Source organism: Prionailurus bengalensis, chromosome C1, assembly GCF_016509475.1.
Source record: "Prionailurus bengalensis isolate Pbe53 chromosome C1, Fcat_Pben_1.1_paternal_pri, whole genome shotgun sequence".
NCBI classification, from domain to species: Eukaryota; Metazoa; Chordata; class Mammalia; order Carnivora; family Felidae; genus Prionailurus; species Prionailurus bengalensis.
Window position 1 is genome coordinate 44621826 of NC_057345.1, and position 13182 is coordinate 44635007.

Consider the following 13182-nt stretch of genomic DNA (forward strand, 5'->3'; position numbering starts at 1 on the left):
CCCCCAACCCTACTAAGTCACAACGCCATCTGAAAGCCTTGTGTCCCGCGGTGGCAACTCAACCCTGTTAAAAACTACAAGTTACCATTTTCTTTCAGAGATCCCGATGGCCTTTGTTTCCATATAGTCCCATGAAGGAATCTGATGTGTCCCATCAGCCTGTTCCCAGGACTGACACCCCAACACGAGAATGCCATTCTTAGGGGCGCCTGGTGGCTCAGTCGGTTAAGCATCGGACTTTGGCTCAGGTCATGATCTCACGGTTCGTGGGTTGGAGCCCCACGTAGGGCTCGGTGCCGACAGCTCGGAGCCTGGAGCCCGCTTCGGATTCTGCGTCTCCCTCTCTCTCTCTGCCCCTCCCCCACGTGTGCTCTCTGTCTCTCTCTCTCTCTCACTCTCTCTCAAACATTTAAAAAATGCCATTCTTAGAATTAAGGCATCTTCCTAGGTCAGGGTGTCAGTCATTCACACCCTACAGGGGCATTAATGCACAGAGACTTTCTAGGGGACAGCTCTTTGTAAGCAGGTGTAGGGGAGCACAGGGTATGAGAAAGGAACGAGGAACCCAGGGAAGCCAGGCCTGGCGGTCGCGCTGGTCCTGGGAGGTGCTGTTATTATCCCCGTCGTACAGAGGAGGAAAAGTGAGACACAGAGAAGTAATTTAATCAAGGGCATACTGTCCGCCCCCCCCATAGAGGAGCCAGAACCCAAGCCTGGCCCCCAGAGCGCGCCCTGCAAATTTTCATCTACAGTTAGGCAATATCACATGGTCGCCGGGTGCATAGCCTCTGGGTTCAGATTCTAGTTGCTCTGCCTGTGTGACCTTGGGCGATTTACCCCTCTGTCCTCATTTGTAGCATGGGGATAGGAGTAGTTGCCTCCCGGGATCCCCTTCACTGGGTTAAAACCTGTGGCACGTTTAGAACAGTGTCATGCGTGCAGGCGCCGTCCAGCAAATAGGAGCCATTATTCCTGAACCCCAGAGGGGCACACGACCTTGAAGAGTCCAGAGTTCTTCAGGACCCTCAAATGCTAGCCGGTGGGGCTCTGGAATCGTCCAGCGGCCTGCTAACGTCTTTCGGCCGGGGCCTCTTTGTGCCCTGCTTCCCGTGGCCGGATGGCGTGGGGCCACCCGTCCAGCCCAGCTCAGCCCCACGCAGGCAAATGAGGTGATGTCAAAGCCTTGGCCGGGGCCCAGCCCCTGAAACCTCCCCTGCTCCCTCCCTCATGTTCTCCCTCGCCCAGATTCACAGCGCACACACGCACACAGGCTCTGGCCGGGCCCAGAGGGAAGGCGAGAGGGAGTCAAGGTGGGGGGGCGGCCCGGGCCCATCGAAGCGTAGCTCCTGCAGCCGGGACGAGCCGTGCGCCCCCGACTGGAGCTGGACCCGGAGGGAGCCGCCCTCCCTTCCACCCGAAGCCCAGTCCCCAGTGGTCCGGGAGCGCCCTCCTTCTCTGTGTGGGTGTGTGCCTGGTTCCCCGGCCCCCCAGGCAGCCATGGCTGATGAGAAGACCTTCCGCATCGGCTTCATTGTGCTGGGGCTCTTCCTGCTGGCCCTCGGCACGTTCCTCATGAGCCACGACCGGCCCCAGGTCTACGGCACCTTCTACGCCATGGGCTGCGTCATGGTGATCGGGGGCGTCGTCTGGAGCATGTGCCAGTGCTACCCCAAGGTAGGTGGGGGTGGCCTCAGATGGGCTGCGGGCCCGGGCCCAGGGAGCTTGGGGGCCCTGCCTCTGTTCCCCCTCCTTCACTGGTCTTTTCCTCCTCCCCTGTTTTACTCTCTTTTCTTCCCTCTGCCCTCATGAGCATCCATCCATCCATCCATCCCTTCCTCCTCATCAGGATTGATCAGAAGCCCCCTGGACCCGGAGCCCTGAGCCCTGTGGGAGACACAGTGAAACCCCACGCACAATCATGTGCTTGACATCAATATTAAGGAGCGTTTGCTGCCTGCCAGGCATCCCTGCACGCACAGTGCGGTTGTCCTCATCCTGCGCTTTTTGGTACTGTCTGTAGTTCCGTATTCTCTTATCTTTTAAGTTTATGTATTGATTTTTGAGAGAGAGAGAGAGAGAGAGTGGGAGGGAGGGAGGGAGGGGCAGAGAGAGAGAGAGGGAGAAAGAAGGGGCCAGAGAAGGGGAAAGAGAGAGAATCCCAAGCAGGCTCTTTGCCAACGTGCAGACGCGGGGCTCGAACCCACGAACCGTGAGATCATGACTTGAGCTCAAGTTGGCGGCCTAAGCGACTGAGCCACCCAGGTGCCCCTGTAGTTCCATTTTAGAGTGGAGAGGCCCTGGGCTCAGGAAGTGAGGTCCCTCAGCCCCTAAGTGTCCAAGTTGGGGCTTAGAGCTCAGATGTGTGTGTCCACCTCCGAGGGCTATCCCTGTGTCCCAGAGCCGCTGAGAGTTCTAGGGTGGGTCAGGGGTAACTTTGACCGTGTGGCTTGGGCAGTGCTCTCTTCTTCGGTTTTATGTACTCCTAGCCTTATGAGTGACTTAATGATGAGAAGAGCACTGGTTTGGGAGTCCTGAGTTCTACTTCCTGCTCTGTCTCAAACTTTCTGTGTGACATTTGAGTGTCTGAACCTCAGTTTCTTTCATCTGTAAAATGGGCCCCAAGCTTTTATTTCTCCCAGCCTCCCAGAGTTATTATGAATAACAGAGAAGAGATGGGATGTAGGAATGTTTTATAAACTGTAGGGTGCTGTATTTAGGAGAAGGGCTTCTAATCGCACTGTTAATGGTCCCCCCAGCAATGTGTGGGGCATGTCAGGCGTTGTGATCTGTCAGTGCCCAGGCAGGATGAGTGACTTTTCCAAGGTCACACAGCTGGTTAGACAGACCCAGGGAGACAAGGAGAGAAGCATGGATTCTAACTTGGGCTCTGTCTCCAACGGCCTGGAAGACTCTGGGCAAACCCCTTCCTTCGCTGAGCCTCAGTTTCCTCATTTGTACAACGCGTGTGTCAGGCAGAGGGTGCCGGAAAGGGGGTGCATCGAAGGGCCCTGCGGGTCCTGACATGTAGGGCTCCAGGCCCCAGGCAGCCCCCACAACCCGCACCCCCCTCCTCCCTCCCACCTGGGTGGCTATGCTCAGGGGTTCAGGGGAGGAGGGAGGGAGGGAGGAAGCTCCTGGGGGCTGGGACCTGGCTCTCCCCAGCCCTGCCCCCTCTGTGGGCCAGCCCCGGGCTGTCACTGTGTTTGGTGCTGGGGCGGTCTGGACTGGTTTGTAGTCATTCACCAGGCAGTTTACAGTCAACCAGCCTCTGTCTGTGCAATGCCCTGAGTGGAGGTCACCAGGAGAAGAGGTCCTCGGGGCCCCTGCCACCTGCGTCACCACCTCCGTTGTCACCCTCCTCCCAGAGAGGAGGCTGCATCCTGGGGCCCGGCAAGGGGACAGCAGGGGTGTGGAGGGCGGTGTCCTTCCTGCCCTCTCCCCCTTTACCCGAGGTTGGCTCTGGGGGGCAGGTGAGGGCCCAGGTGGCGGTGGGGAGTGAGGGAGCGAGGGGAGAGGGAATCTTACTGGGTATTAATGAGTAACTGTTGATAGATCCACGTGTTCAGCTGCTGTGGAGGCAGCACCCGCTTTGGTGTCTACCAGGCCTAGAGGCAACTCCCTCCTCCCTACGCCCCTCTTCTGTGACCTTGGCAGGGGCTGCCCCCCACCTCCGGGAGCCTCGCGTGGCCCAGTGGGAGGAGTCAGGGAGGTCTTGTATGTGGGGGCCCCGTATCGCACTCTCGTCCTCAGAATTGGCGTGTGTGGCGTTGGGCAGGCCTCTGAACGTGTGTGCAGGCGTGTGAGCACCGGTGCGGGGCTGTGTGGGTGTGTGTTTCAGAGACGCAGGCTGTGCGAGCCGGCACACCGAGGCCCGGGAAGGAAGGTGTGTTGTTGGCCGGGGAGGTGTCGCCGGAGGAGAGGCCCCCGCCTCCCACATTGTCTCAGGGCCTGGGCCGTCGGGGCCCTCAGCAGACGCCGGTGCCCATTCTCCCCTGCCTCTCAGTGCCCGACGAACGGGAATTTTCCGGGTTGAAGCAAACACAGATACAAGGGAACGGAATCAGCCAGTTACGATAGGAGAGTAACGTGAATGAAGCGGTCCCTGTCTTGAGGGGCTGGGGGTCTCATGGGGGAGACCATTTTCTGCCCGATGGGGAGAGAGCAGGCTTCACGGAGAAGACGAGCTGGCCTCTGTAGGTTAAGTAGAAGTCCACCAGGCGGAGAAGGTGGGGAGAGACTTTCCAGGAAGGAGGAACAGCGTGACCCAAGACACGAGGTAAAAGGGCAGGGGGGGTGGGTCGACATGACCGCTGCAAGGGGAAGGTCGGAAGGAAGGTGGAGATGGAGAGGGCTCAGCTCCGCGGGGCCTGGGGACACGATTAGCCTCGCAGTTCAGGAAAGTTCCCAGGCTGACATCTGAAAGGATGGAGGTTGGGGGGCAACCAGGCCAGTGGAGGAGGACTACTCCTCACCGGTCCAGGCGAGAGATGGTGGGCCCCTGGACTGAGGCAGAATTTGAACCCAAGCCTGTAGGAACCGAGAAGAACTAATTCATCACATGTGCAGGGCCTGCTGTGGCCGGGCACAGCACTGGCACGTCTCCTGAGCTTATCTCATGGGATTTCTGAAATACACTCGGTCAGATGTGGTGGTCGGCTGGACCTCAGGCGTGACAGAGGCAGAGGAATTGGGGCAAATCGGGTAGATGGGGCAGCAGGGACGCTGTGCCCGTAGGCCGAGGTGAGGCAGGGCTCCTGGGAGAAGGGAAGGGCTGGCAGAGAAAGCAGGGCCTCTCCCTGTCTGGCCTCTGTTTCTACCCACAGTTCCCCCAAACCCCTCTCCTGCCAGGTCTACTGGAGCCCGGGACCAGGCCCCCGATTGGTGGCTGATGAATCTGTCCTCTCTACGGGCCTCCCTCGCTCCCTCTGCCACCTTCCTTTGGGGACTGCTCACTGCTCTGCCTGAACACAAATCTGCCCGTGTCCTCGTCTGCCAAGGACTCCTCCAGGGCTCCCATTGCTCCTGGGTAAAGACTGAACTCCTTAGTCTGATGTTCTGGGGTCCTCGTAGTCTGGTATCCCCTCACCAGTTTCAACTCTGCCTGTCCCTCTCTTAAAAGGACTTGTGTTCTAACATGCTCCAGCCTTTCCTTCCCCCTCAGGCTTTCCACTGTGCTGATAGTAGTGATGGTGTATCATGATGATGATGAAGGTAATCGTGATGAAGATAGTGGTGTTGATGGAGATGATGGTGGTGATGGTGATGGTGGTGATGTTGATGGAGATGATGTTGATGGAGATGGTGATGTGATAATGATGATGATGGTGGTGATGGTGGTGATGTTGATGGAGATGATGACGGTGGTGATGGTGATGGTGGTGATGTTGATGGAGATGATGATGGTGATAATGATGATGATGGTGGTGATGGTGATGGTAAGGATATACTGATGATGTTGATGGAGATTATGACTGTGGAGGTGGTGATGGTGAAGGTGATGATGTTGATGGAGATGATGATGGTGATAATGATGATGATGGTGGTGATGGTGGTGGTGATGGTGATGGTGGTGATGTTGATGGAGATGATGTTGATGGAGATGATGATGGTGGTGATGGTGATGGTGATGATGATGATGATGGTGGTGATGGTGGTGGTGATGGTGATGATAAGGATATACTGATGATGTTGATGGAGATGATGATGGTGGTGGTGGTGACGGTGACGATGGTGGTGTGGTTGTGACATGATGGTGACAGTGATAGAGATGATGGTAGTGGTGGTGATTGTGGGGGTGCTAATCGTGTTGTTCATGAAGAGGAGGAGAAGGAGGAGGCAGAGGAGGAGGAGGAGGAAGGGAGGGAGGTGGTGACTGAGCCATGAGGTAATGAGATAGAGGAATGGGCAGCTTCTAAGAAGTACAGAGCCAGCTGGCAAGTGCAGGGCATCCTTGGTAGGTGTGGAAGATACCAAGACCCTTGCCTTATTTCTAGACATTTGGGGGGAAGCTTACCACTCATAGGAGTTCTAAGAACCCCTCTACCCATCATCCCCTGCTCCCCAGCAGGAGGGAGCTTTTGCGGTGCAAACAAGTATCTTTTACTCATCGCGCTCTGTAGGAAGAGAGAGACTATTCATGACTCTCGTATATTACAGTAGGGTCTCATCACATATTTGTTGAACGGATTTTCAGTTGAGGACAGCAGACTCAGAGAGGCCAGACAACTTCATCCCCCGTAGCATCAAACTATGGTTTACCGAGCGGCCCCTATGTGCCCAGCATTGTTCTGGGGAAATCCTCATACGTTATCTCATGGAATCCGCACAGCAACCCCAGGAGACGGGTCTCGCTAGCCCCATTTAACAAACATGGTGGTAAGATACACATCGCACGAAGTTTGCTGTCTTAACCATTTTGAAGTAGTGTTAATTACATTCACATTGTTGTGCAACCGATCCCCACAGCCCTTCTCATCTTGCAAAACTGAAACTCTATTACGCCCGTTAAACAATAACTCCCCACCCCCCTCCCTCCAGTCTGTGGCAACCGCCATTCTACTCTCTGTCTCTATGACTGTGACTATTGAAGGCACCTCATACAAGTGGACTGGTACCGAACTTGTCTTTTTGTTACTGGCTTGTTTTTTTTTTAATGTTTATTTTTGAGACAGCACAAGCAGGGGAGGGGCAGGGAGAGGGGGATAGAGGATCCGAAGTGGGCTCCGTGCTGACAGGCTGACATCAGCGAGCCCGATGTGGGGCTTGAACTCACAAACCGTGAGATCGTGACCCGTGCTGAAGTCGGACGCTCAACCGATTGAGCCACCCATGGCGCCCCTGTTACTGGCTTATTTCTTCAAGGTTCATCCGTGTCGTAGCCTGTGTTAGACCCTCCCCCCTTTTTAAGGCCGAATGATGTTCCACTGCATGTACGTACCGCATTTTATCTATTCAGCTGTTGTTGGGCACTTGAGTTGCTTCCACCTTTCGGCTGTTGTGAACAACGCTGCAAATATCTCTTCGAGGCTAGCCCATTTTACAGAGGAGCACGTAGAGGCTCTGAGAGGAGGGATGAGCTGCCCGAGGGAGGAATCTCCCCAGTCTCCTGGATCCCCCAAAGCAGGGCTCCTTCTGTCTCATCCCACTGCCTCCCTTATGACCTGCCTCCCCTCTGCCACCAGGCACCCACCCCATGTGCTGCACCTGCAGAGACCTCTTGATCCCTGAAAGTTCAAGGACAGGGACTAGTGGGTGCAACGTCAGCCATTCCCTTCCCTTCCCCCGCCGCAGCCTCTGTGCCCAGAAATCGATGACAATGATCTGCTTTCCACTCACGGGCCAGATGTGGATGAAGCACCCACTGTGTGCCAGGCACATTCTGGGCACTGGACGAGGACCCTGGGAAACGAGAAGACACCACCTCCTCCAGCGCAGGGATGTTTGTCTCATTTGCTCACTGCTGCCCCCTAGGGCCAAGGAGCGTGCTTGACACACAGCGGTGCTCAATAAATGTCTTTTGGGTGAAATGAAGATCCTGGTGGGAGCAGAAGCCTAGAGATCCAAACACCCTCCCCCTCTTCTCCCGCCGCCCCTGCTGCTGCTGGGTCCTGAGCCAGCCCCTCTCCTGTCACATGGCGGGGCAGCGGGGCGAGGGCCCCCCTGGTCAGGATGGGCAGGGGAGCTGCAGAGAAGCCTTTTCTCCTTTGCCTCGCAGATCACCTTCATACCCGCTGACTCTGACTTCCAAGGCAACCTGTCCCCAAAGACGCTGGGCCTGCTGGAGAATGGGCTCGCCTCCGAGATGAAGAGGTAGGTGCCAGGACCTCGGGGGTGGGGGTGGGGGTGGGGGGCAGCGGCAGCCCCTCAGGCCAGGCCAGCCTCCTCTTACAGAGGAGAGTGATGGAGTCCGGGTGGGAGGGGCGGGCGGTGTCTCCTCTGCTTTGCCGCAGGTTCCCGCTTTGCCTCCTCACGCACTGAGAGCATGCTATTAATAATCGGGGATTGTTCTGAACTCTCAATTCTACGACGTAGGCGTTATTATTCCCACTTTACAGATGAGGAAACTGAGGCTCAGGGACTTTGCCCTGTCTTGGAGTGACGTAGAGGCGGGGCCAGAAATCAAGAACAGGTGTGGCCCCGAATCCCAAACAGCTGTGACGGCTACTATGCCTTGTGACGGCAAACAAGGGGCATGTCGATGGCCAAGCACAGCCGTGTGGGATTTGGGGAAAGCGACTTACCTCTCTTTGCCCTGCCTGCAAAATAGGGGTACTGATAGCACCTCTCTCCTAGGGCTTCGGGGAGAGATAGGTGAGATAATATAAGCAAAGTGCTGAGAACAGAACCTGGTGCGTGGTAGGCCCTCTCCCTAAGTGTGTCACCATTCGTAGGAACGACTTCCTTTGCACCAGAGGCTAAACCGGTAATGCACTCGTGACTTCCTTCAGTCCTCATAGAGACCCTGTGAAGTGGGGGGGGGGGGGGGGGGGGGGGCGGGCCCTTTATACAGATGTGGAAACTGAGGCTCAGAAAGGACAACCACAGGCCTTAAACCTCGTAGGGAGTCAGTGATGGGCCAGACCCTGGGGAGGGAGTGGGACCAGCCACCCTCCCCAGCCCTGGAGGCTGTGGCTCTGTGCTCAGAATGCTAAGCTGCACGTCCAGGGTCTGTGTGATCAGGGCCCTGGAACTGTCTGCGTTGCCTAGGGAAGAAGGCAGGGATGGTGTTTTCTGTTCCTGGCGCACAGAGTGACCGAATGTCCCCAGGGGAGTGAGGTGGCTAGACCCTGGGTGGGCGCAGGGGTCAGCCTCGGGATCGGTCCCACAGGGAGGGCCACTGCTCAGAGCTGCTGCTCAGGCTGCTCTGAGTTCTGGGCTCACCTGTGTGATCCTGGGTGAGGGAGCTAGGCTCCGAACCTCACTTTCTGGAGGGGCTGCAGACAGCATAGAGAACGTGATGGCTGGAGCCCCAGCTCTGCCACCTGCTGTCTGAGGCACCCACAGCTCAAGTCACAGTGCCTCCCAGCTCCCAGTTATGGTGGGGATTAGCTGAGCTCCCTGACGGAGCCTGGCAGGCAAGGAGCACTCGACAGCTGGGCTGTTGTCCTCACCTGAACAACACTGGGCTTCGAGGTGGTGTTCGGAATAAATGGGATGGGAAGCAGGGGCCTTTAGCCCACTGTCTGAAATGCAGCCCGCTTTCAGCCAATGCGGACTGGGGTGCATCTCACAACTGTACTCCTGGGGTTACCTTTGGAGATGTGGAGTAAAAGGAGCACTGGACTGAGAGTCTGAGCCCTGCCACGCCTTCTTGGGCCTCAGTGTTCTCATCCACGAACTGGGTACAGTTACATCCCCCCCAAAGGCTTCTTGGAGACCCGGGGAGACCGGATGTCCAGAACAGGGGGGCCGGGGGAAGAGAGGGGAACGCCGATGTCTCCTCCTGTGTGGACCTTTGCCCACCTTCCTGTCTGTCCTGTCTCCGCTGTCTGCTGTGCCCCACCCAGCTCCCAGCCCCCATACGTCAGGCTGTGGGAGGAAGCCGCCTATGACCAGAGTCTGCCTGACTTCAGCCACATCCAGATGAAGGTCATGGGCTACCATGAGGACCCCCGTCCCCTGCTGGCCCCTGAGCCGGGACAGCCGCAGCTGGGAGCCAGTGGTGGAGGAGAAGGTGGCCCTTGTGAGGCTCAGGCCTGGATGGAGGCTGCGGTGGTCATCCACAGGGGCTCAGATGAGGACGGGGAAGAGAGAAGCCCGACTGAGAGCAGGCTTGGGTGAGTGCACGGAGTGCAGGAGTGGGGATGCTGCCCAGTTCTGGGGTGAAGGAGGAGGGGCTGTGGGCCACTGATGGCTGGTGGGGGAACATCTGGGACCAGAGAGGGCATGGGGGTGGGGACACCCTGAGAGGCAGCAGATGTAGCAGACACATGAGTCTGGGCTTGTGTCTGCCCGGCCGGGCCTGGGTTCGAATCCCAGCTCCTCTGCTGCGTAGCCTTGGCGAGCTTCTTATCCCCCTGGGCCTCAGTTCCCCCATGTGGGAATCATCACTCCTACCTCAGAGGGTTGTTGTGAGAACTGGGACAGTGCTTTCAAGTGTCAGGCCCACCACCGCCCCCTGAACTCTCTGAATGCTCATTGTGAGTTCCCCTGGGGGCAGGGAGCCTGAGGACCTGAGTTCAAATGCGGGCTCTGTTGCTGAGGTGCTCTGGGACCTCGGGCAGGGCGCTCCCCACCCAGCCCTTCCCTGGCTGTTTATGAACTGGGCTTCTCCTGCGTCCATTTATTCATTTATCCTACTGCCATTGCTGGAACCTACTGCCTGCCCCCGCCCCGAAGGCCCCCCACCCCTCAGGAGCTCCCTGTCCAATGGGGGAGGCAGACGAGGGAACAGAAGGTGAACCCTGAGTGGCTGGAGAGGCAGAGGAAGGACTCAGTGTGGATAATGACATAATAATGCCCATTTATTGAGCACCTACTATGTGCCAGGCATTGTGCAAAGTGCTTTGCACCCACTATGCGCTGTAATCCTCCGAGACAACCCTAGGAGTGAGTACGATTACTTCTCCCACTTTACAGGGGAGGAAACTGAGGCCCAGACAGGTGAACTCACCTGCCCCGGGCCTTGCAGCCAGTGGCTGGAATTTGGACACAGGCACTCTGACTCAGGGCTACCCTCACCCTCTCGGCCTTTGCTCCTGCAGCCTCCCGGCCTGTCCCCAGGGCCCTGCACCCCTGGCTTCCTTCCAAGATGACCTGGATGTGGGCTCCAATGAGGAAGGCAGCCTCAACCCATCTCCGCCTGAGGAGGACGAGCCTCACCCCCGCCCGGGGAGCCCTGGGCCTGCAAGTGCCCGCTGGACCGCTTCCATGACTTTGCCCTGATCGACGCCCCCACGTCAGAGGACGCACCTCCAGAGCGGCAATGGTGGGGTACCGCCCTGTCCAGCTATGGGCAGCAGTCCCAAAGGACAAAGGAGGAGGAAGAGGAGCCTTCAGACATAGGCACAGAGGAGCCAGAGCAGGAAGGGGAAGACTTGTACTATGGGCTGCCGGACAGCCCTGGGGACCCCCTTCCGGACAAGGAGCTGGGCTTTGAGCCCGACGCCCAGGGCTGAGATGGGACCACTCCCCGGGTTCTAGCCCTGCACCACCGCTAACCCCCATGCCACCTCACAGGGCCTCGATGCCCCTGTCTGCCAAATGGGGCTGTGTGGAGGTTTGCACAAGACAGTGGACCCGAGAGCACTCTGGGGGCTCCAAGAAGTGCATGGGGAGGGGATGTTTGCTGTCCGTGGACCGTTGCTCTCCAGCTGTTAGTTTCCTGTGGTGAAGCTTTGAAGGTACGCTGTGATTCACTGAGAAGATTCGCTGCCGCTGGGGCCCTCAAGAGCCTTTTCTGCCTCCCCCCAAAGCTGGCCTCTGAGCAGGACCCAACTTGGTGCTACCCTGATCCTCTGTGAAGGCCTCTCAGGGTTCCCGATCCCGCTCCCCGCCCCCCACCCCCCCATCCTGCCCCACGCCCCATTCGGAGCGAACCATGCCATCTGCCCATGTCCCTCCTGTGGCCCCCTCGGCCCCAGATCCAAAACCTTCCATGAGTCGCCTCTGCTGACCTCCCCCTGGCCAGCCCCGCTCCACACCTCCTCTCTCTAGTTCCACGCCCCCCTCCCACTACCGCGTCCCAAGCTGTGCCCTCCACCAGCGTGCCCTTTGCTTCCTTGCATGTCTTGGCAACTTCATGCTCAGCCTTCAGACCCCGGCACAGATGTCCCTCCTCTGAAAGCTTCGCCTGGTGTTACCGCCTCCCGGACCGAGTTACTTCTGGCTCCTCTGTGCCACCCTCGGGCCTCGAACACTTACCACCGGAGCAGGGCTGGCTGCTCGAGGCTAGCACGTTAACTCTCCTCACCTCAGTATCTCCTGCGCTCTGGCCAGTGGTCACTGAAGGCTTACAAGCCTGAGCAGAGCCTTTTGCAGGGGGTTGCCCCCATCACCATCCCCGAGCTCTCAGCCCCCCACCCCTTCATTCTCTGGCATTCAGACCTCCAAATGGCATGCACAGGAGTCACAAAGGAGGGCAGAAAGCCCCCACAGAAACCCCCTTCCCTGCAGACTACATCTGCGTTGGCTTAGGACTGTGGGTGAAACGAAGCCTCCTGGCTCGATTCAGCTTGATTCCGGTGGTGTTTACGGAGCACCTACGGTGTCCCAGACACTACGCCGGACTCTTTAGGGGGAGAGAGACACGAACCTAGAAGGTTCTTGCCCGCCAAGAGCTTACGATCTACTGAGCTTGGCATCTTGTAAGTTAGGAACAGAGTGCAGAGTGCAAGCCAAGGCGGGAGCCGAGGGGTTGACAGTGGGCACACGGGGGGCAGTAGAGTGACAGCCGCACAACCGTCTGGGGCCATCGAAGGCAGCGACGACCAGCTCAGGCTACCTGAGCAACCCCCGAAGGTATCACGGTCCCGCAGCCTCCCGGGTGTAATGCTTGTATGAGTCTGATCTCTGCCAACGCCTGTGTGCCCCAGCATGGACAGTGGCAGCGTCCGAGAGAAGGCCAGTGACAATGCTTCCCACTCAGAACTTGCACCCGGGGCCTCCGGGTTAGAGTTGGGGGTCTCGGCTGAGGGAGGGGGACGCGCCCTGTGCTGAGTACACGCCCCTGGAGACGCACCTCCCCCTTCATTCTGGGTCATTACCACCCCCACCCAGTAGGAAAGCCTCTATGGTGAAGGGCGCCACGGGGCACATCCCTCTGCCATCGCATGCTCCCGCCAGCGGCCCTGAGACAGTGGACAGTAAGGTGCAGCGTCAGGGGAGCAGGTGACCTGCATCAGAAGGGGCGTCTGGGCAAACAGCTAAAATAAAGTGTTCGATGTTTAAAGGGGTCACCTTCACCTGCAAATTCTTTTATGTGAAACTACCACCCATCCCCTCTGTGGGCGGGATGAATAAGGCATCGTGCCCGGCGGGCACCGTGGGCACTCTCTGGAAAGTGAACACCACCCGCGGTGCGGTGACCATATGGGACAGCTGTGTGGCACAGAATCTCAGGAGCCGCCCGTGCCCCTGAATCACAACTGCGGGGCCTTCCCTAGAGAACCCAGAGCCTCTGGCTGCCGAGCCCGCCAGCAGAGAGCCTAACCCTGTCCCGGGGAGTGGCACGGCGGGGGGGGG

At 58.1% G+C, this 13182-nt stretch overlaps 1 protein-coding gene across 1 annotated transcript; it reads left to right on the forward strand.

The window, feature by feature from the left end:
* The first annotated feature begins 1263 nt into the window (after positions 1–1263).
* BSND (barttin CLCNK type accessory subunit beta) lies at positions 1264–12893 on the forward strand. Its single transcript, XM_043575082.1, is given in 5 exon segments — positions 1264–1674; positions 7715–7809; positions 9507–9776; positions 10704–10813; positions 10816–12893. Coding segments are annotated over 5 exon segments (954 nt in total). The 5' UTR covers positions 1264–1497; the 3' UTR covers positions 11118–12893.
* Positions 12894–13182: the final 289 nt, after the last annotated feature.